The following is a 23,801-nucleotide window of genomic DNA, read 5'->3' as shown; positions in this document are numbered from 1 at the left end:
GCTATGAAGTAAGAGCTTCAAGGGGCCCTGGCCGGTTTGGCTCAGCGGTTAGAGCGTCAACCTGCGGTAACAAGAAGGCAGCAAAGGGCAATTGCAGACAAGTTTGTAAGGCTGCATGTATGAAGGTGAGAAACATCTCAGTTTATGCCTTCTGTTTCTGCAGTCACCGGCTGGCAGCGAGAGGGAGTGGCAGGATCAGGAATTTAAGAAAAAGGTGGAAAGTTCTGAAACATCTGCAGAGAGATTGTTCAGATTAGAGAAACAAGGATAGCAGTGCAGCCTCCACACTTGCTTGATTAGTACTACAAACAGCGAACCACAGATTTCCATTCACATGGCTTATGTGCCACAGCCACAAATATTTTCCAGATAATAGAATATATCCCTTCATGACATTATGGACTTTGATGGGAATTTAAAATGCTTTACTGTGCCCTGGCTGGTTTGGTTCAGTGGTTGGAGCGCTGGTCTATGGACCAGAGAGTCCCAGGTTCGGTTACCGCTAGGGGCACGTACCAAAAAATAAATAAAAATAAAAATGTTTTATTGCTTACCTGGGTTTTGAAGACAACAGATTTAGACAGTGGCTAAAGCACAGCTTTTGGTGTCAGAGACCTGGATTAGAACCCAAGCTTTATCACTTACTAGCTGTGTAATTTACCTGAATTACTTAACCTTTCTTTGCCTCAGTTATCTAGAGGATTAAGTGAAATGAGATTTATAAAATAAATAGTATAGTGATTGGCAAGAGAAATGACTCAATAAATAACAACTATATTTTTATTATATTATAATTAGCAGCAGTAGTAGTCTTTTTTTTGTGTGTTAATCCTCAACTGCGGATATTTTTTCCATTGATATTTTTAGAGAGTGAAAGGGAGGGAGGGAGGGAGGGAAAAGAGGGATGGAGGGAGAGAGAGAGAGAGAGAGAGAGAGAGAGAGAGAGAGACATTGTGTTCATTGACTGGTTGCTTCCAGCATGCACCCCACTCCCACCGGGCCTGGGATTGAACCTGCAATCCAGGAAACATGCCCTTGACCAATGCTCTAACCACTCAACAACACTGGCCAGGGCAGAAGTAGTAGTATTTTGCTAGTCCAAATTAACTGGCAATAGGCTCAATTTAGTGGTAGAATGGAGCCCAGAAAGAAGATGGGTGTTCAGAAGACTTCTACCTCCACACCAGCTAGCTCTATCACATATCATTTCAAATCTACAGAATGGGAGGGAGGATGTGAACATTCACTTTATGACTTCCAGGGCCTTTTGCATTTGGATATCGAGTTAAAAGTGCACTGTGTTGTGAAAACATGAACTTTCAATCCATCACATTCCTTGCTATATATCTGTGGAGTCAAAAAACCCGAGTCTGAATCCTGCTCTTATTCAATGAATGACTGAGATAAGTTACTTATTTAACATCTTTGTGCCTGTTTCTTCAACAGAAAACAGGAAAAAGATGCATCTTTTTTTTTTTTAATCCTCATTCGAGGACATTTTTCCATTTTTTGTTCAGATAGAGTGGGAGGGAGAGAGAAGAACAGAGAGAGAAACATCGAGTGAAAGGGACACATCGCGTGGCTGCCACCGCACGACCAACCAGGGCCGGGGACAAACGGCAACCGAGGTACGTGCCCTTAGCGGGAACTGAACCCGGGTCTCTCTGGACCCCAGGTCGACGCTCTAACCGCTGAGCCAAACCGGCCACGGCAAAAGGCGCATCTAATGGACCCTAGTGATTTACTGTAAAGCACTTAGGACAGAGCCAGTGGCTATTATTATTCATCTAGCCCCATCTCATCTGTAAAATGAGAATTATAACACTCTAGTGTAAGGATCAGGAGTTGACAAAGGGGGGAATTTGAGACTGGATGCATATTTACAGTTATAAAGTTTGGGAAAGAAATGTATGTGCGTCGCTGATAGTCTAGTTCAGCTATTTTCAACTGGTGTGCCACAAGAACTTTTAAAGCATGCAATCACCTGACTAGTCAGAAGCACTGACCCCTTTTCTGTTAGACTGTCAAATAAAAAAACAACAGCAGCCCAATAGCCGTCTGGTGCGAATGAATCAAAATTATACCTAATTTCTTTGTCAGATGGGCAAAAAATAAATTTTTTGGTGTGCCACGGTATTTTAGTAATTAGTTTATGTGTGCCATGAGATGAAAAAAGTTGAAAATCTCTGTTCTAGTTAAAGCTTTTCAAAGGCACTGACGTGATTTTTCCGCCGGTTTTCGGGTCCCATCACTGCGCGCTCTGAGCTTTCCATCGAGGTCCGAGCCAGGAGAGCGGCTACCTAGACCCCACCCCAGCCCACTGTCGCTGGGGGATGCCTATGTCCACGACCAGCACACCTGGCGGTCCCGCACGTGCGGCCATCGCGTCGCTATACCAAAGCGCCCGCCCCAGCCAACAGGGCTCAGCGCCCCATCTGTCTTCACAGGGGTCATCTCGGGCCGGTCAGCAACGCCGCCAAGTCCCCAGGGAGACCGGGGGGGGGGGGGGGCGTGGGTGACAGGACGTACTGCGCGACCTGCCCTAGAGCCCGCCGGGTCTCGACGCAGAACCCCGGGTCTCACCTGAAAATGGTCCTGGAAGCGAATAGGGAGGATCCGCGCTTAGACGGGCGGGGAACGAGGCGGCTGAGGAGGCGGCTCCTGTCAGGCAGGCAGACCCAAGGCCAAGCAGACATGCTGACGGACTGCAGCGTCGGCGCAGGCGCACTGAGTCGCGCCTGCCGCGAGCGTTCCCTCCGCGTGCGGCGTCACGAATCCATTCGCCCTCCGCCTGAGGGTCCGCGAAAAGTAGTTCGTGCGTAGCTGTACTTCTGATAACCCTAAAAGGCGAATCTGCCCGGCCCTGGGTTGTGCTCAGGTACGATGTGTGCCAGAGGGTGGACCATGATGTAGCTGCAGTGGGGCCAGGTGAGCGTGGACACGAGACTAGGCTTGGGCTGCCCTCGGCAAGTTCTGTGAGTGATGGGGTTTTCAGAGGAGATAAACCAAGCTACCTCTGCCCTTGCCTACAGCCTTCCATATGTAGAGCAAGTCTACCTCAATTTATGGATAGTTGCGTTCAGGGACACTTCCTAAAATTCAATCAAAGTTGTGATCAAAACAGCGTAAAAGGAGGTTTCCAAGTGCATATGACAGATGTGTTGTGTGTGCCAGATGTATTCCTGCCCAAGGCTCAGCACTTGCTCCTTTAGGAAACAGCCTTCATGGCTGATATGATTACTATGTCAGACTTAGTGGGAAGAGTCTGCAAAGATTGCATTTTGCAGCAGAAGACTTACTGAAGGCCAATGCAGCTCACCTGGATTGCCTGTGGTCGCACAATACATAGTAGCAGCAGACCCAAACTAGAATCCACACCTTTGCCCAGTGGCCATTTGTTTTCAAGGGCACCATTTAAAGAAGGTGTTTTTTAAAAAGTATTATTTTATTATAAATTTTTTTCTTTATTGATTTTAGAGAGAGGAAGGGAGAGGGAGAGATATAGAAACATTGATTAGAGAGAACATTGATTGGACACCTCCTCCATCTGGCCCACAACCTGGGCATGTGCCCTGACCAGGAATTGAACCAGCAACCACTTGGTGCATGGGTCGATGCTCAACCACTGAGCCAGGGCAGAAGGTGTTGTGTTTTTTTTTAATCCTCACCAGAGGCTATTTTTTCCATTGACTTTTTTTTCCTTTTATTTTTAGAGAGAGTGAAAGGGGTGGGGGGGGGAAGGGAGAGAGAGAGAGACAGACAGAAACATCAATGTGAGAGAGACACATTGATTGATTGCCTCTTGCACCTGCTGTGCCAGGGTAGGGGTTCCAACCCAGGATCCATCCATGCATGGGGCCTACACTCTAACCACTGAGCAACACCAGCCAGGGTGCCCTGACCATATTTGAAGATTCCACCTATCTCCTCTCCTGTAGGTCAGCATCTAGACCACTTTCTAAGAAAATCCCAGCTTGTAGCCCTGGTCGGTTTGACTTAGAGGTTACAGCAGTTGGCCCAGACTGAAGGGTCATGGGTTTGCTGTTTCTCTCTCTCTCTGTCTCTCTCACACACACACTCTCTCTCCCCCTCTCGCTCTCCCATTCTATCTGAAGATAAATGGAAAAAATACCACCAAGTGAGGATTAATAGTAAAAACACAACAAAAAAATTCCAGCTTCCAGATAATTCTTCAGAAAACGTTAGTCTTTACTTACTGATACCCTTCCATGAAATCACCAAGTCAGTCACAATCCTTGGTGCCCAGCATGATCAGGGACCTGGGGCACAGCCCAGCCAGAACCAAGGACCTCAATGCCTAACTTGGGAAGAGAAACATGGGAAGTGGCCTGCCTACCAGCCTAGCTTTGCCTAAGATGCTGCACAACCAGGGAAGTGACCTCCACCTTGTGAAATGAATTTCTGCATGGAGGGGCAGGGGTGGAATTAGATAACATCAAAGATCCCTTCTGGTTATGATGTTCTGTCATTCCTCATTTCAGAAGAGATCCACAGTTGGGGAAGAAAGGTGAAAGTTAGAAGGAAAAGGTAGGGGAAACCAGGATGATTTGGTATCCAATGCATGTTCATTTATTTTACACTTACAAAAGAAATTGCCCACCCTCTGCCCCATCCCCCCAAAACAGTCTCTTTTTACAAACATTTAAAAATTAAAACCAAATGAAGATAGACAAGTTAATTTCAGTACAATTATTTTTCAATGTAGCTGTCATAATTAGAGTTTAAATTTTTTCCTACAAGTAACCAATGTCCAAGTGACTTATAGGGAAATCCTGATTATTGGCCAAAAGGAAAATTCCATATTACAAGTTAGCAAATTCTAGTACAAAAATAGTCTGTGTGTTGGAATAGCCTTTCCTTTACATAGGTCTTGGGTTAGTCTACTGACTGCATAATACACTAACATTTCAGGGCTCTCTCACAAATGGCTCATTCGTCATAGCTGAAGCAGCACGGCACCTGCAGTGGCAGGGGCTAGTGTCCACCTCTGGACCGTGCTGAAGATGGTAGGTCTGGGAGTGCCTCACTGACCCCAGGGCAGCAGGGCAGAGCCCCAGCCCATGCTCCGTACGGGGGTCCTGGAGGGAGGGACGAGTTGCAGGCAGAGGTGTTCCCTTCCAAGGGAGCAGCAACAGACCCAGGGCACAGGTGAAGTCTACCCAGGTTGCTGGGCTGGTGCTGGTGGACAGCCCACCTCCTGCCAGTGTCTCCTTGTCCTAGTGTAGCCTGACAAGGTGAGAGGTGGATCTGCTCTTGCTGTAGCCAGGGAAGATGTGGGCAGGCTACTTGTCCCTCAGGATGTCGAGCTGTTCCTGACACTCGGTGAAGAGGCGCTGGAAGCGGAGGTTCTGCCCGATAACTGGCAGCAGTTCCTTTAGTAGCTCCCTTTTCCGCAGACCCTGTGTACATAGAAGTGACAGTTCAGTGCAAGGAGACCTAGACTGTGGGTGGCTTTCCTGACCTAACAGAGACCCTTGTGTCTGTCCATCTGACCCGTAGGCAACCTTTGGAGAAACCAGAGATGGATGAGAAAGATTTATCTGCAGGCTAAACAGCCCCGGGAGAGCTGAAAGTAGACTATCAGGGCAGAGGGACAGGTGGATGGCCACCTGAGAGGGTTTGCTCCCTCATGCATATGATCTCTAGGGGCCTGAGGCCAAGCCCAGGTTTGAGTAGGCACCTGAGGGGCAATGACTGGCTTTAGTTTAACAGTCCAGGAGTGTCTGCCATTGGCTCTTGCTATGCCTCCTCCATGCCTGGGTGCACTTGTATCAAAGTCTGCCCGGGCCCTTTTGCAACATGCACTACCAGGCAGGGTCTCCACTGCACAGAACCCTGAGGAGCACAGCGGTTGCAAAGGGAAAACCACCAACTGACAACACTGCCCACTAGAAGAGAAGGTCCAAGATGTTAAAATCAGCATGGTAACAAGACAAAGAATTACAGAAAAGAACAGTGTAGGTATTAAGTTTAAGCAACACAGTGGTTGAAGGAGATGGAATTAGGAGAATGGACACTGCTGAAGACCGTCAAGTGGGGTCAGATGGAGGAGTAACCAATGCTTGAGCAAGGAGGCATGCAGCGGGAAACTGTAAGAGGAGGACTGTATAGATGAAGTAAAGGCAGATAAAGTATGGCAAATGGGCCCAATATCTACAGGAGTCCCATAGGACAAAGACACAGAAGAGAGAAGGAAATATTTGATGAAATAATATGGGTAGATTTTAAATAAGTGAAGAAAAAGGAACTGCTTTAGGTTGAAAGGCTCCATTGAGTGTTGATGAAGATATGAAAAAACAAAAAAACAAAAACCCACCAAAAAACCAAAAACATATGTAAGACACAATAGAATGAAATATACAGAATCTATGGATACTGAACATAAAAACATTCTGAAAATTTCTAAAAAACGAGAACATATCACCTACAAAGGAAGAGATATCAAGGGTCACAATAAAGTAGTATTTTAAATATATTGGAAAAAACCTCATAATCTATTTTTTCATCCAGCCAAACAGTTACTTATATAAGAGGATGTAATAAAAAAATATCCTTAGGCTTGTAAGACCTCAGAATAGTTACCACAGTAAATATCTACCCTGAAAATGTTCTTTTTGCTCAAAGTAAAAAGAAATAAATAGAGATGATGTCTTTAGGTATGAAAAGCAATGTGATCCAACTTTTGCTAAAGTTTATGCTGGTCTTAAATTAAATGTAAACAAAAAAAGTAAATGGTTTCAATTTGTGATAAAAAACAGCTTGTCAGATTAAACAAAAACCAAGCCATGTGATGTTGGCAAGAAACACATAAACATGGATAAAGAAATGTTAAAAATTAAAGATGGAGACAGATATGTTAGTAAATTAAAAGGAAAAAAAAGAAAGCTTGTGTTTTACAATTATCAGACAAAGTAGATGTTTTTTCTCCAAAAACATTATTGGAGAAAGAGAAAGTCAAGAGAGAGGGACAAAACCACACTCACAGAGAGATTTTAGTACACATTCCGTTAGTGATGCTTCCAGAAAGGCAAACATCTGCAGATTCAAGTAATTCAAACTGAACATTTAGTAAACGTGACTATTAGGACATATACAGAATGAGGCACCCAGAACTAGAGAACACAAATTCTTCTTTGGTATACATGGAAATATGAAAAATTACTCTAAAAGCAAACCTCAAAAAAATAAGCAGGTCTCATGTAGATTGTGGGTTGGCTTGGGCCAAATCCATCCTACCATCTATTTCTGCAAATAATTTTATCAAAACGCAGACATACCTGCTTATCTGTTTACACATTATGCTACAACAGCAAGAGATCATATGGGGTTGTAAAGCCTGAAATGTTTATTCTCTGGTCTCTAATAGAAAAAGTCTGCCTACCCCTGAGGTTGATCATGCTATAGATCATGTTCTCTAAAACATAACTGAATAAAATTCACGGATCAAATTAAAATTTAACATTAGTTAATTGAAATTAAAAAGGCCTTACAAGTGAATGAAAAGAAAACATTAAGCTCTGCAAAACTGGTGGGATGCAGCAAAAGTGGGGCTTATATAGGGACAATTACAAATAGAAAACAGCTTATATTAGAGAACATGAAAGAATGATAACCAATGACCAAAGAGTCCAACCTAAGATACCAAGGGAAAATTGAAAAAAGAAAATACATCAGAAAAAACATTTTTATAAAGCAGAAGGAAGATGATAATAAAAAACTGAAATGAATGAAATTGAAAACATTTAATAGAATGAATAAGGAAAAAAAATCATTAAAAAAAAAAGACTAAGCCCTGGCCAGTTTGGCTCAGCGGTTAGAGCATCGGCCTGCGGTCCTGAGAGACCCGGGTTCGGTTCCCGCTAAGGGCACGTACTTCAGTTGCAGTTTGTCCCCGGCCCTGGTTGGTCATGCGGGTGGCAGCCACTCGATGTGTCCCTTCACGTCGATGTTTCTCTCTCTCTCTCCCTCCCACTCTATTTGTACAAAAAAATGGAAAAATGTCCTCGGGTGAGGATAAAAAAAAAAAAAAAAAAAAAAAAGACTAAAACAGACAAACCTCTAGCAACATTAATCAAGAAACTGAAAGTTCAAAGAACTAATATTAGGAATAAAAAAGGGATATACTGCAGATATAGAAGAGAAAACATACTATCAACAACTTTATGCCAACAAATTTGAACATTTAGAGAAAACAGACTAATTCCTAGAAAAATAATTTTTCTAAACAGCTTCTAAAAGAAATAAAAAATAGTAGTTAAATGTTACCACAAAGAAAGCATCAGGTACACTACAATTTTAAACTGATGTCTAAAACTTCCAAGAAACAGATGTTTCCAATCTTATACAAACTCAGAATAAAAAAAGAGGAACTACTCCTAACACATTCAGTGAGACAAATAAACCTTGATTCTAAAGCCAGACAAGGACAGGATGAGAGTGGAAGATCCTAGACCAATTTCACCATTGAAATCAGATGTATAAATCTATACATTATTAGCAGTCAATTCTAACAGTGAATAAAAAATGATAACTTTGACCAAGTTGAGTTTATCCAGGAAAGCAAGGAGAATTTAATGTTAGAAAACTTATAATTTATTAATAGATTTTAGTATTATGAACAACAAGGCATGAGACTTGGAAAATAGGAAATAAAATGAATATTTGAGATGACTTGATTACTTACTCCACATAGAAAACAGAACTATTGACAAATTAATTAAAAAAACCCTAAGTCAAATGCATTTATAAAAGCAATTATGAATAATTAGAAAACATAAATGAAATAATGAATCATTTAGAATAGTCACAATTATAAAATATCTGATAGTAAATCTAACAAAATACGTGCATGGCCTATGTGCTGAAAATTATAAAACTTTGCTAAAGAAATTAAGGAAAACATAAATGAATGAAGAGTGCTGATGTGAAGAGTGGTAAGTAATGAAAATGGGCTAATTTTTAAGACAGAGGCTGCTAAAGGCAGTGGTGGCCACTACTATATGTGAGAACTGCAGGGGAACTGCTGACTCATGGGTGCTTGGAGGCAAGAGATTATGGGTAGAATACAAGAGAGCATCTAAGGTTGTAGAAAGAAGCAAGAGTGATACTTTTAAGGAAATAAAAAACATTAAATGCAGCTCTATCACAAGGGGAAATGGTATAAAAGCACATGCAAAGGCCTGGGAAAGACATCCCCAGAAAAGGCTTGAGAAAGACCATGATCTTTCCTGATGGGCTGAGTAGTGAAGCCAGATGGCAAAGATTAGGAAAGATGGCTATTTTGTTTTTTTCAAATGCCCAATATTAAACAAAGGTCATAAGGCATACAAAGAAACTGCAAAACCAGGCCCGTTCAAAGGAACAAAATAAATCTCTATAAACTCACTCTAAAGAAACACAAGCCTAGAACTTACATGACAAAGACTTTAAAACATGTATCTTAAATATGCTAAAAGACAACATGGCTAGACACTTAAATGAAATCAGGAAAACAATATGTAAACAAAGTGGGATTATCAACAAAATGATAGAAATTATTTTAAAAAATTCTGGAGCTTAAAAACACAAAAATTGAACAGAAAAATTCACTAGAGGGGTTCAACCTACAGACTAAAGCAAGAATCAGTGAATGACATCAGGTTATTTGAAATAATCAAGTCTGAAAGGCAAACTGAAATAAGAAAAGTGAAAATAGGCTAAGGGACTTATAGGACCTTGTCCAGCTGACCAATATATGCTTTATGCAAGTCTAAAGAGAATAAGAGAGAGAAAAAGGGGAAGAGTTTATTTGGAGAAATAATGACTAAAAACTTCCCAGGTGTAAGGAAAGACACGATCTACAAATCCAAGAATCTCAACAAACACTCATGTAGGAAAGAACCCATTCTGTGACACATAGGAAAGCTAAACTATGGAAAATCAGAGAAAGAGAGAATCTTAAAAGCAGAAAAGTGACTAGCTTTATAAAAGAGACCCTCAATAAGATAATCAGAAATTTCTCAGAAGAAACATTGAAAGCCAGAAGGCAGTGGGATAACATATTTAAAGTGCTAAAAGAAAAACTGAGATCTCAGAATACTATATCTGGCAAACTATCCTTCAAAGATGAGGGAGAAATTAAGACATTTCCAGATAAATAAAAACTGACAGTTTATTATCATTAGATCTGCCCTACAAGAAATGCTAAAGAGAGTTCTTCAAGTTGAAATGAAAGAACACTAGACAATAAAATATAAAGCCTTCTGGTAAAGGTAAATATATGGACAAAAATTGAAACCCATATTATATAACTCCATTTTTAGTTCTTTCACAGGATTTAAAAACAAAAGCATAAGAAATTAGAAATCTATGTTAATAGTTACACGATATATAAAGATACAATTTTACTTCAAAAACAAAGTGCTCAGAGTGGAGCTGTAAAGGACATGCTATATTTTTGTATGCAATTGAAATTAAATTTTTTTCTTTATTAATTTTTATAGAGAGAGGAGTGGAGAAAGAGAGAGAGCGCAACATCAATGAGCGAGAACATCGATTGGCAGCCTCCCGCATGCCCCCTACTGGGGATCAGGCCCACAACCTGGGCATGTGCCATGACGGGAAATTGAACTGGTGACCTCTTGGTGCATGGGTCGACACTCAACCACTGAGACACACCGGCTGGACGAAATTAAATTCTTATTAGTTGAGCCAGGCCAGTGTGGCTCAGTAGTTGAACACTGACCCATGCACCAAGAGGTTGCCGGTTCGATATCCGGTCAGGGCACATGCCCAGGTTGTGGGCCTGATTCAGGGGGCATGCGGGAGGTGGCCAATCGATGTTTCCTCTCACTGATGTTGCTCTCTCTCTCTCCCTTCTTCTTTCTATAAAATCAATAAAAAGAAAAAAATATTGATATAAATAAATAAATGAATAAAACTAAACCCAAAGCAAGCAGAAGCAAAAATACCATATGTATTAGGGCAAAAATAAATAAATGGAGAAGAGAAAATAAAAACAAAAATGAATTATTTGAAGAGGTCATCAAAGTTGACAAACTTTGCCCGGCTGGTGTGGTTCAGTGGTTGAACGTCAACCGATATACCAAGAGGTCGCTGGTTCGATTCCTGATCAGGGCACATGTCCAGGTTGTGGGCCAAATTCCCAGTGTGGGGAATGCAGGAGGCGGCCAATCGGTATTCCCTTTCATTGATGTTTCTGTCTCTCTCCCTCTCTCCCTTCCTCTTTCTGAAAAAAAAAAATCAATAAAGAAAAAAAATATATTAAAAAAAAAAAAAAAGTTGACAAACTTTTAGCTAGATGGACTAAGAAAAAAGAGAGAAGACTAAATGACAATCAGAAATGAAATAGGGACATTACAACTGACACCACAAAAATAAAAAGGATTATAAATAAGAGCATATTAGGAATAGTTATATACCAACAAATTGAATAGTGTAGATAAAATAGATACATTCCTAAAAACACACAACCTACCAAGACTGAATCATGAAGAAATAAAAAGTCCAAACAGACCTATAGCTAGCAAGGAGACTGAATAATAAATCCAAAACCTCCTAACAAATAATAGCCTAGGACTGAACAGATGGCTTCACTGGTGAATTTTATGAAACATTTACATAAAAAAGAATGAACAACTCCACATACTCCTCCAAAATATTGAAGAGGAGCAAACACTTCCAAATTCATTCCATGAGGCCACTATTACCTGGACATCAAGCCATACAAAGATACTACAAGAAAAGAAAAGCACAGACCAATATCCCTTGTGAACATGGATGCAAAAATCCTGAACAAAATACTAACAAAGAAAATTGAATGGCAAATTAAAAGCATTATAAATTTGAACAAGTGGAATTTATTCCTGGAAAGCAAGGATGGTTCAATAAACTAAAATCAATTAATATAATATACCACATGAACAGAATGAAGGAAGAAAATGCCAGATCACCTCAATTGATAAAGGAAAGCAACTGAAAAAATTCAAAACTTGTATTATAAAAACACTCAACAAACTAGTAACAGAAGGAAACTATCTCAATATAATAAAGGTCATCTAAGAAAAGTGCATAGCTAGCATACACACTCAATGTGAAAAGACTGAAAGCTTTTACTCTAAGGTCAGGAATCAGGCAAGGATGATTGTTTTCACTACTTCTAGTCAACAAAGTACTGGAAATGCTATCCAGAGCAACTACACAAGAAAAATAAATTAAAGGCATCTAAATTAGAAAGGAACAGGTAAACATATCTCTGTTTATAGACAACATGCTCTTATATTTAGGTAAAACTTAAAAGATTCCATAAAAAAAAAACCTGTTAGAACTAATAAATACAGCAAATTTGCAGAATATGAAACCAACATAAAAAATCAGTTGTGCCCTGGCCGGTTTGGCTCAGTGGTTAGAGCGTCGGCCTGCAGTCCAGAGAGACCCAGGTTCGGTTCCCGCTAAGGGTGCATACCTCAGCTGCAGTTTGTCCCTGGCCCTGGTTGGTCGTGTGGGTGGCAGCCACTGGATGTGTCCCTTTCACATCGATGTTTCTCTCTCTCTCTCTCTCCCCCTCCAACTCTATCTGAACAAAAAATGGAAAAATGTCCTCGGGTGAGGATAAAAAAAAAAAAAAATCAGTTGTGTTTTTATACACTAACATTGTAAATTTAGAAAACAATTCCATTTACAAAAGTCTTCAAAAGACAAACCTCGGAAGAGGTGGATATGGGGGGAGGGAAGAGATAAACCACAGAACTTATATGCATGTATGCATAAACAAGGACGTAGACAATAATGCTGGGGGTGGGGGAGGGGCTGGGAGGAGGGTGTCAATGGGGGAAAAAAGGAGAAACACCTGTAACAACAATAAATAAATAAGTAAAGAAAGAAAGAAAAAAAGAAAGAATACTTAGAAATAAACTTCACTAAGGAGGTGAAAGACTAGTACACTGAACACTACAAAATGTTGCTCAAAGAAATTAAAAAACAAACAAACAAAAAGACAGAAATAAATGAAAAGACATCCCATGTTAATGGATTGGAAGACTTAATATTGTTAAGATGTCAATAATACCAGAAGTGGTCTAATAGATTTAATGCACTCCTTGTTAAAATCCTAACGACACTTTTCACAGAAATAGAAAAATCCGTGCTAAAATTCATACGAAATCTTAAGAGATCCTAAATAGCCAAAAGAATCTTTAAAAAAAAGGAAGAAAGATGAAAGGTGTAGGCCTCACCCTTCCTGACTTCAAAACTTATTTAAAAACTACTGTAAATTTTTTTGAACTATGTGATTATATTACTATTCAAAATAAATTTTAAAACTGAAAAACTCCATTTAAAAAATTGAAAGAGTATCAAACTGCTATCAACAAAGTAAAATTTTCAGCCTGCCTATGGCACCAGAGGCAAGCTACAAGAGGATCTGCCTGGGAAAATTCCTAAGGAGGTATCCTGCTTAGAGACAGCAAAAACAGCCAGCAGAAAGCAGGGGACAAGGAGAGTGCATGACCATGAATTAGTGGCCTGTCTGTGCCCCCTTCTGCCTGCTTCACACTGGCCTGGAATGAGAGAGAGAACTGCTTACCTTCAGGCTGAGGGAGAGAACTGCTAAGTAGAGCTCTTGCTGATATCTAGAGCTAAGACTCCCAGAGTGGCAAATGGATCACAGAGTGAAGCCCTACAACCTGGTTTCAGGAGGGGTTGGTTGGGCACATGCCTATTTGTCTCCCAACTAATCAGATGGCCCATCAGACTGCATAGAGGTGAGGCGTGCTAGGTAAACAGCTCTATTTCTCACAGGTAATTCAGAAAAACCCTTCCCATTGAGAAAGGGGCCAAAGCTGGACAAACAGAAACAGACTTCAGAGAGCTCATGTACTAGAGATGAAGGACTGAGCTAGAGTGTGCAGAAGGTAGAAATACAGAGAGAGACACCTTGGGAACACTTTTTCCTCCCGTTAATCCTCACCTGAGGACATTTTTCCATTAATTTTTTTAGAGAGTGAAAGGGAGGGAGGGAATGGGAGTGGGAGGGATAGAGATAGAGATGAGAGATGAGAGAAAGAGAGAGAGAGAGAGAGAGAGAGAGAGAGAGAAATACTGATGTGAGAGAGACACATTGATTAGTTGCCTCCCACATGACCCCGATGGGGGCCAGGAAATCGAACCTGCAACCCAGGTGTGTGCCCTTGACTGGGAATCAAACCTATGACCCTTTAGTCCACAGGCTGACACTTTAACCACTGAGCCAAGCTGGCCAGGGATGCCTTAGGCACATTTATTGACAAGGAAGGGGCTGAATAGAGCTTCTACCAGACTTGAAGGCCTAGGGGGACCAAAGCAGGGGTATAGGGCTCATGAAAAGCAGGGTCCCTAGTAAATCACCCCTTGCTGGCACTCCAAAGAAATGCCCTCTAGAATAAGGGCAAACTGGTAATAAACCTGTCCCTGCACCATTTAGTACCCAGCTTTGAGTACCCAGGCAGCCCAGAAGATCTCAATCCCTGAAATGGGTTGAAGGGGCCTTATAGGGCTGGGGCCAAAAGCTGATAGCAGCAAATAAAAGTGCTCTGTTGAAGAAGGTAACATCACTGAGGCTTTAAACCACTTCTGCAAATAACTTAAATACCAAGTCTAGCAAACAGTTAAAACTAACCAGGCACATAAGGAGATAAGACAATATAAATGAGAAATAGCAGAAACATTTATAGGAAATAGAAACAGATCCACAAGGGCTCCTGATAGTAGAACTATGCTCAAGTACATAAAAGACTAATTGAAAATATGAGGGAGAACTGAAACTATAAAAGTAACACAACAGATTCCAAGAAGAGAATATATCTCTCACGATGGGGAAAACTGAAGGGAAGATAATTAAGGATAACCTAGGAAATGAGCGAAGAACATAGACTTAGTGCTTTGTGAAAGTTCAAAACATCAAGAAAGGATCCCAGAATAACTTACAAAGCAGTGGGAATCAGATTTGTGGCAGTTTTTAGCAACAGTGGTTGCTAAAAGTCTGTGGCACAATACATTCAAAGCTCTAAGGAGAATTGATTTTGAATCTAAGATTTTATTATACAACCAAATTAAGATCTATTGCATCAAAATAAAAATGGAATAAAAAATACAGGAAGCTAAGTACACACCAAGGCCTTCAGAGCCCTGACCCTCTAATCTTTCATTCTCCCACTGCCACTCTGCTCAGCTGTTCCTTTTATACTGCAAAACCCCTCCCCCCCAACCTCAGGGCCTTTCTACTTGCTGTTCCCTCTCCCTGGATATTACCCCCACCAAATATCTGTAGGCTTCATCCTCACCTTTACTGGTCTCTGCTCAGTCAGTTAACTAGGTCTTCCTTGATCACCCAATATAAAATAGCATCCTGCCAGTACTCCCTATCCCCCTGCCCTGCATTCTTTTTCAGGGCATCCATCCCCACCCAACACATTATATGTACTTGTTCATTTGTTTTGAATCTGCCTCTCTCCACAAGAATGAAGATCCATAAAGGTGGGGCCCCTGTCAGCCTTAGTTACTGCTGCCTGTCCTGTGCCTAGACTACACCTGGCCAGAGAAGATACTCCATCAGTGACTGAATAAAGCACTGGAGCTACTTCTTAGACCCACAACTCTCTCATCCCTCACCAACCTGCTCCTTCTCCAATCCAATCAATGCACTAGCCAAAATAATCTGGAGGTGACCACATGTTCATTATTCTCTTTTCCTCACCTACTCCACGTCCAACCACACACACACCAAGTCTTTTTTGTTCTGCCTCCAAAATACATCTTGAATCTGTCTTCTTTCCCCTCTTGATAGCTATCACACTGATCCAAGTCACCTGCATCTATTGCCAGAACTGTTAAAAAAACAAGCCCTGACTAGTTTTCTGTATTATTTCATGTCATCTCTGCTGACCGGTCTTCTATGTCAGGTCACATCACCTTTGCTAACTTGTCTTCTATGTCAGCTCACGTCAAATCTGTGCAAAATCCTTCAATAGCTCCCATTGCCTAGATGCAACTTTGGCTCCTCACAAGCCTTCTATGATCTACTTCCTGCTCAGTTCTTTTGCCTCTTCGCATGCCACCCTCACTTCTGCCTACTATGTCCCAGCCATGGTGGCCTCGATGTACCAAGCCCTCTTTCATTCTTAAGCTCAGGTTTCATTCTCAAAACCCTTTTCCAAGGTTTTCTCTGGTCACTCTTTCCAAGCATACTTGTCTTACTGATTTGCTTATTTTCTTCTTAGCATACTTAACAGTCTAAACCTGCCTTGTTGACTAAATTGCTTACTTGCTTATATGTGCCTCCTTACCAGACTTATTATAAGCTCCACAAGGGCAGAGAAGGAACTTTCATCTTCACTACTGAACAAACCCACAGCCCTGGACAGGCAGCTTTCCTCAGCATAGGCACATGGCTGAACGCTCCCTAGGCTTGACACCGAGGGCCCAGCTTCTGCTGGATTGTGCAGTGCAGGCATCTCACATGCTCACTGATTCTGGGACCCAAGGCAGTGTGCTGGAGACATCTAATGAGGAAGAATTTCAGTGCACTTTGGCTTTTTAAAAAAAATCTCCACCTTCACTTTTTCAAGAGAATTCTTGAAGCAAGAATGAAAGAAGCACCTACCACTACCGTTGACTCCCACTGGCTTCCAGTGGAGTAGTGAACCGGACCCAGTAAGTCCTTGCATATTTCTCGGAGTCGGTATTCAAACCCTAATTACAGAAAAAAACAAAAAAACAAAAACAAAACATAACAAAACAGAAATAGGAACACATTACAAAAAGAAATAAAAAATCAAGAATATGCTAAGTTGTTGGGTATATCAAAACAGAATGAACAAATGCTTATTTTGTGCCTGTGATATGGGAAAAATGCCTCTTGCATGCCTCTCAGTTTGGGGCACTGAGACTCATAATGACAGATTCTCACTCACTCACCTACTCCCTTGACAATGCATGCAACGGCCCCTCTGTGTGCTGGGCCAATGAGAAAAAACGAGATGTGGCCAGCTCTGGGATGAACTCCCCAAGGTTATGGGAAAATGTGGGAAATTACAGAAGGAGGGGAGAGGGCTAGTCAGAATTTGTTTGAGAGAAGTCTTGGCAGCCAGTGTGAAAGATCAGCAGGGTCAGGAGGTAAGAGATGGCAAGGGTATAAGTTTAGATTGAGGAGGTGGTGACTGAGCAGAGGAGAAGCAGGCACAGGCCTATCAACTCAAGAGTTATGGGCACAGCCAAGTGGTATGCTGGAAATGCTAGAAGCAGTTCTGGGGTCTGTTTGCACAGGGGGCAGCTGAAGCCATAGGGAATGGATGAAATCACCCAAAGATGAGGGTGGAAGTAAGAGGATGAAGCTGGCTGGAATCTGAGGAACTTCAGGAATGGGGTCTCCCTTTAAAATTTGAGTCCTTTTATAGTTAGGAAGCAAGAAACAGAGAGAGGAGGTGACTTATGTATGGACACTGGAAGAGCCATGTGAAAGATGAAGAGAAGCAAGTGGCAGCAGTGATTTCACAAATGGGTGCAGGCCTCAGGACAGTGACTTTATGCAGGGCATCAGGATGAGTCTTGGATCAATAGCTAGGATGAAGGAAACCAGAGGAGCCAGAGGAGGGGTTTCCCCAGCAGAATGGGTTGTGAGGTCCAGATGTTTCTGGAGCATCCTAGAATAGTGGGGAGGGCTTAGGAAGATTGAGTATTTAGAAATGCCAGTGACCACACATGCTGGGCAATCACACAGACTGGGTAGGAAGAGTACACATAAACTCATCATTAGAGTTTGCAGGGGAAGGGGAAGGAGCTTCAAGTTGGTAAGCCATGCTTGTCACCAGAGATGTATATATATTACACTTGCAAGGTGTGTATATACATGTAGTTGCTTCAGGAGCAACATGACATATGAATTCTGAGAGTGACACTTATAGGGGGTTTGACATGGTTTTTATCCTTTTCTATACTTCATTTTTTTCCTCAATCATAAACAAAATAGAAAGGATCATGTCAAAGCCACAAGAGGCTGTTGGGGAGGCTGCTCAGTAACCTGCATGGTGACACAGGGAGAACTTTGGGAGGGCCAGTCCCCAGGCCACAGCCCTGGAGGCCAAGTTCAAGCAGAAGGAAGACTGGTACACAGACTCCATGCTTGCCTAACAGAAAGGATGAGAGGCTTTGGAGGTCACCCTAAGAATAGGACGGTCATCTCCTGCAACACACCTTGCTTTCTGCTGAACAACAGGGAAAGTATGGGTTGGGGTATATTAGAAAGGACATGCGGGTGCTGAGAGCCTTGGCAGGGAAAGCCAGACTAGGACACAGGGAGATGCTGGACAGGCCAGTCCTTCTAGGGCACAAGGGAGCTGAGAGAGGAAGAGGGCAAGCACATTGGATGTTGCAAGACACTCTCCTCTGGGGTGACTGGCTCCACGACCACTGATGCTCCAAGAGTGTGAGGGGAGGGCAGAAGTCTGAGCACCACATTTGCTTATCTTTCCACATCGCCTCTGTCCTCACCACCTCCTGCTGCCAATCTTCCTGGCTCTCAGGGAATACTCCATTCAGGGGCTGGGAGATGGGGGCTGAGGGCCCACTATGCTGACAGGGGAGCTGGACGCCAGGGCATCTAGGATAACCATGCCAGACTGGGAGAAAAGAGTGTCAAAAGTCCTAGGCCCCCGCACCTCTGCCATGATTCACAGGCTTTCAGGGTGGTTGTATTGGGACAGGGATTGAGCTGGGCCCAGGAGATCAGAGAAACCAACAGGAACCTCACCTTCATTTACGAGGTACCGTGCGTAGAGGAGGAGCCAATGGCGATACTCGTGGCTGGACTGCAGGGTGAGTGCTGCCGCGACCTGGTTCTCTAGGTAGGCCAGGGTAGTCTCCTGCTGTACCACATGAGGCACGGAGAAAAGTCGGGCCGCCTGCCTCCCTGAACTGCAGAAACACATCATGAGGCAGTGGGTACTGTGTCGGGCAGGAGGCTGCCACCATTTACCCCAGGGCACCAGCAAGAAGCCAGCAAGGGGGCAGATGTCAAACTTCACACTGGCCCACTCATCCCCACGTCCCAGCTGTAGACCTCCTAGATGCTCTAGCACCCCAGGGATACCACACTCTGCACCTGCCATTTAGGCTCAGGGTGACAGGCCAGAGGCCCAGACTCCCAACCAAAATATGTGGGTGTCCGTGACCCATAGCACTTCAGACAGCCATCTGGGTCCTGAAGTAACAGGGCTTACATCCAGCGCCCTGAGATATTGTCTGACATGGGCCCCAAACTCTTAGCACCTGTGCTGAGCAGCAGCTGGGCACAGGGGACAGCAATCAGAGAGCAGGCCTGGGTGGGACTGTACTTGCATGACCCAGCCACCTTTCCCAGCACTTGGGTCACCTACGTGGAGGCACGGCCCTGGACTATGGCTAAGGGTCCCGAGCACAGCATGGCATCCTGGGGAGGCAGGCTGCTTCTGAAGTCCGCACACTGGGCCAGGGAGTCCTGCTTGTCAGAAACCAGGTTCCTGGGGAGGCAAAGGCAGGAGGTGAGCTCAGAAAAACCAGGAGGTTCAGCAGAGTAGCAGGCAGGCAGTGCCATATGATCTGCTACCAGACCACCTGTGAAGGCTGAATGTCACTACATTCTTACCACTGGTCCCTCACAGCCAGGTTTAATTACAAGGGAACATTAAGGACAGTGAAAGTCATTGACAAGTCTCTTGCAGCAAACACTTTAGCCCAGTGGTCTTGGTTCCTGGGGCCAGGAAGCCTATGTGAAATGTGCTCAAAATGCCCACATGGCCCAGCCCTGGGAAGTTTCGAGGAATGCCAGAGCTCCAGCCTTCCTGTGCTTCCACAGCATTTGAGGCAGTCTGCTCTTCCCCTTCTCCAGACCCTCACATCTTTGTGAAAACTTTCTTCACAAACTTAATTTTTTTGTTAACCTTCACCCAAGAATATTTTCCCACTGATTTTTAGATAGAATAGAAGAGAGGGAGAGGGAGAGAAAGAGAGAGAAACGTCGATGAGAGAGAGAGAGAGAGAGAGAGAGAGAGAGAGAGAGAGAGAGACAGACACTGACTGGTTGCCTCCTGTGCGTCATTGGGGCCAGGAATCAAACCTGCAACCCAGATACGTGCCCTTGACCAGGAATTGAACCTGCAACCCTTTGGTCCATGGGCTGATGCTCTAACTGCTGAGCCACAGTGGCCAGAGCTCTTCACATACTTTTTTTTAATCCTCACCAGAGGACACTTTTTTTTGCATTTATCTTCACATAGAGTGGGAGGGAAAGAAGGAGGAAGTGAGAGAGAAACATCGATGTGAGAGAGACACATCGAGTGGCTACCACCCACACGACCCCAACTGGGACCAGAGACAAACTGCAACCGAGGTACATGCCCTTAGCAGGAACTGAACCCGGGACTCTCCAGTCCACGGGCCGAAGCTCTAACTACTGAGCCAAACCAGCTAGGGTTCCTCACATACTTTTAAAACAGCCAGGTGCCGTCAGGCCGGTGTGGCTCAGCAATTGAGCGTCGACCCATGCACCAAGAGGTCCCCAGTTCAATTCCCAGTCAGGACACATGCCCAGGTTGTATGCCCAATCCCCAGTGAGGGGTACGTCAGAGGTGGCCAGTCAATGTTCCCTTTCATTGATGTTTCTATCTCTTTCTCCCTCTCACTTCCTCTCCCTCTGAAATCAATAAAGGAAAAATACAAACAAAAAACAGCCAGGTGCCTTTGTAAACATGTCCAAAATATAAAGGGTCAACACTGCCCTTATTTTTTTTTTTTTGGTATGTGCCCCTAGCGGGAACCGAACCCAAGACTCTGGTCTGCAGGCCAATGCTCCAACTGCTAAGCCAAACCGGCCAGGGCAACACTGCCCTTCATAAATACCCGGCTTGTTTCCATGATTACAGTAATCACGTATGACACACATTTTGCAATACGGAAGAGCAGGCAGTGGACTCAGGAAAGAGATCTCAGTATGGGATAAACTTGTGCCTGGCAAATCTGAACAGAAAAGTACTAGAAGTCTTGGGTCTGAAGGACCAAAGGTGCAGGCAGAAGAATTTCTCAGAGTGGCTGGTATAGAATGTACAGTTTACATGTTGGGGTTGAGATCTCTGATGTAGAAAGGGATTTTACAAATATAAGTAAGGGCTCCAAATTCCAAAATGGGCAGAGGAAAAGTATAGACCATCACATGTGGTGACAGTACAACCTTACTAATTCACAAATTTTGACTTCAAAAATTGACATGTGCTGGCAAAGCTATCGTGAAGCCAACTCACCTATGCTGATGATGGCTAAGGAAGCCAGGCTGGAAATACATATTTGCCACCATAAAAATTTTCAAATGTGTATTCCAAACAAAGTGACCTTAGAGAATAATACAAAGAAAAGCACTGCTACACATGGGCTTTGAGAACAGAAAGGCTGTGAGCCACCAGCCTCTCACAGGGACAGTAGGGCCTATACAAGTAGGTTTAAACTCTGTCTCCTCGACAGCTGTCATTGCAGCTTCTACTCCAAGGCCCATCTCTCAGGAGAAGCTAAGCCAGGCAGGCCTGACCACCAGGACTGGGAACCTTTATTCACTGCTTTGGTCTCCAGCTGAGATGGACACTCTCCTCTGGGGCTGGGCCAGGGAACAGTGGCATGCTTACCATGTAGAAAGTGACGGATTAAAGCAGTATGCCTTCCCATCTGATAGGTTCATCACTGGGATTCCATGCTGTGTAAGCAAGATCTGTGACACCGTCATATCACTTCCTAGGGAGATACCACAAGAATGGATTATAGGTGTGTTCTAATCAGCAAGTGCTTGTGCATACACCAAGGAGAAATCTGAATCATAGTGCTCAGTCCCAGCAACAGGTGTCTTAATGCTGACTCAGCAATTAGGGAGTCTCTTCTCTTTCACCGCCACCCACCAGGTTCTTTGTCACCTCTCAAGGAGCTAATAAAATGTGCCCAGAAAGGGTGCATCTCCCTGCAACATAATGTGATCCCCTATCATACTGAATACCTTGGGCTAGGTCAAGAGACTGGCTCTTGCTCTCAGCCTAGGCTGAGTGGACCCTGGGACTTGAGCTGCCCTTCTCCCCTCCCTGATCAGGGCACCAGGGGCAGCCCACTGCCAGTTACCTGCCAGGATGGAGTGTAGAGATTCTTCTTTTACCACAACCACCTGTCTGTGAACATCCCTAGGAGGGAGATAGGAAACAGCTTACTCTCCAGTCTGGGTAAGTGTATCTGAGTATACCCCGGTGCTCAGACCCACTCTGTGGTCTCTAGGGCACACCCTACTCTGATCTCTCCTGAAAAGAGCTCTGGGCCACAGGTGGTCTCCCCATGAGCCATTTTACTTCCTTCACAAAAGTCTATAGTAGAAGACTCAGACAACAGAGCTTGCCACTAATGCTGTACCAACTTTGGGAGAAGTGTGGCCACACTGTGGCTGCTAAGATCCCATTTGTGATGGACCTCACATAAGGATCTTGGCAGATGCAAGTAGGCATTGTGTTTTGTCTGTGGTTTGCTCCTCTAAAAGTGGCAGCAGGAATAGGCAGCCTGCCCCATTTCGCTTGCACACCCGCTCTGCCCCTCCACATATACAGTGGCCATCATAAGCAGTTTCCAACGGCCTGGGGTCTCTTTGACTGTTAAGACTCTCTCGCTAGTAGTGCCCAAGGGCATGTCTGCCAGGCAGCCTCCTCCATTGCCTTCCTTGCTCCTGCAGTGAGGAGGAACCTGCACAGCCCTATTCCGCCCTGCCTGGAGCCCACCTCACCCCAGGCCTTTCTCTCACCAGACAGATAGCGTGGCTGCAGCAGTGAGTGCCATGACGTAGGAGCCTGTGCAATGCAATGTGGAGATTGGGGATGACAGGAGGATGGGAGGGAGGAGGCGGCGACCACAGGCGGAGAACACTGACAGCATCCTCTTTTCACAGGCGACACATACCACATCACTGAGAAGGCAGAGAAGGGATAAGTGTCACGATGATCAGGAGCTGTGGCAGAGGTAGGAGCCCCAAGATGCAGAGGCCCTTCCTCTACCTGGGCCTGAGCCTGAATGGGTACAGTAGAAGGAGAGGTAGGGAGAGGCCTGCCAGTAGAACTGGGGCAGGGCTGACAGAACCCGAGACCTCTCATTAGAGACTATGTTCTCCTCCCACACTGGGCTGCTCAAGCCTTTCTGAGCTCACCCTAATGTTAACTTGGGGTTGGGGGGGGGGGCACGCTTAAGAGGACCAATGATGGTGACCCAGTAAGCACACCTCATTTGTCATATGAGGCCACACAGTGCCCACTCAACAGTCTCCTGGCTACATCTAGCCAGACTAGTCATGAGAAGGCCTCTGCTGAGAAAGGCCAGGAGATGTATGGCAATGATAAAATGCATCTCCATAGGGGACACCAACTGTGTGCTCAGAAAGCCTTTCTGGCTAGGGTGGAGGAAGTGCATACAGGGAAAACTTCAAAGGATAGAGGCCCAGAAGCCCATGTGGTAAGACACTGGGCGACTAACACTGAATTAAGTTCTCCCCTCAAAGGGCTGAGCTGGGAACTCAGGAGAGTCAGAAATCTATCCTGACCTCCTTGGATTAAAATTTGGGACCAAGAGAAAGAACTAGCCCAAGTTAGAGCCAGGCAGGACTCATCCTGGGACCTGAGACTTCAGGAATTTGTCCAGACAAGTGAATGAGAACACCTGGGTGAAAAATCCCAGCATGAGTAAGCCTCCAGGACTCAAGTTTTCCC

General features: G+C 44.0%; 1 protein-coding gene across 10 annotated transcripts in view; it reads right to left on the bottom strand.

Moving 5' to 3' along the window:
- Positions 1-4,660: 4,660 nt before the first annotated feature.
- LOC118639744 (protein HIRA) overlaps positions 4,661-23,801 on the bottom strand; it is a 93,818-nt gene continuing 74,677 nt past the window's right edge. For 4 of the 10 annotated variants that reach the window (XM_036276155.1, XM_036276153.1, XM_036276154.1 and 1 more), the window contains 6 exons: positions 22,847-23,008; positions 22,183-22,241; positions 21,702-21,807; positions 19,428-19,550; positions 18,803-18,966; positions 4,661-5,420 (listed from right to left, as the gene is read on the bottom strand). In XM_036276155.1, the coding sequence (XP_036132048.1) occupies positions 4,996-5,420; positions 18,803-18,966; positions 19,428-19,550; positions 21,702-21,807; positions 22,183-22,241; positions 22,847-23,008 (1,039 nt within the window). In that variant the 3' untranslated portion in view covers positions 4,661-4,995. Of the gene's footprint in view, positions 5,421-16,657; positions 16,747-18,802; positions 18,967-19,427; positions 19,551-21,701; positions 21,808-22,182; positions 22,242-22,846; positions 23,009-23,801 lie in introns of all 10 variants that reach the window. The other 6 variants (XM_036276150.1, XM_036276151.1, XM_036276152.1 and 3 more) reach the window with 4 other exon arrangements.

The sequence above is a fragment of the Molossus molossus genome, unplaced genomic scaffold (genome assembly GCF_014108415.1).
Source record: "Molossus molossus isolate mMolMol1 unplaced genomic scaffold, mMolMol1.p scaffold_m16_p_22, whole genome shotgun sequence".
Classification (NCBI taxonomy): Eukaryota; Metazoa; Chordata; class Mammalia; order Chiroptera; family Molossidae; genus Molossus; species Molossus molossus.
Note: the sequence above shows the minus strand (reverse complement) of the source record. Positions and strands in the feature narration are given on the sequence as shown.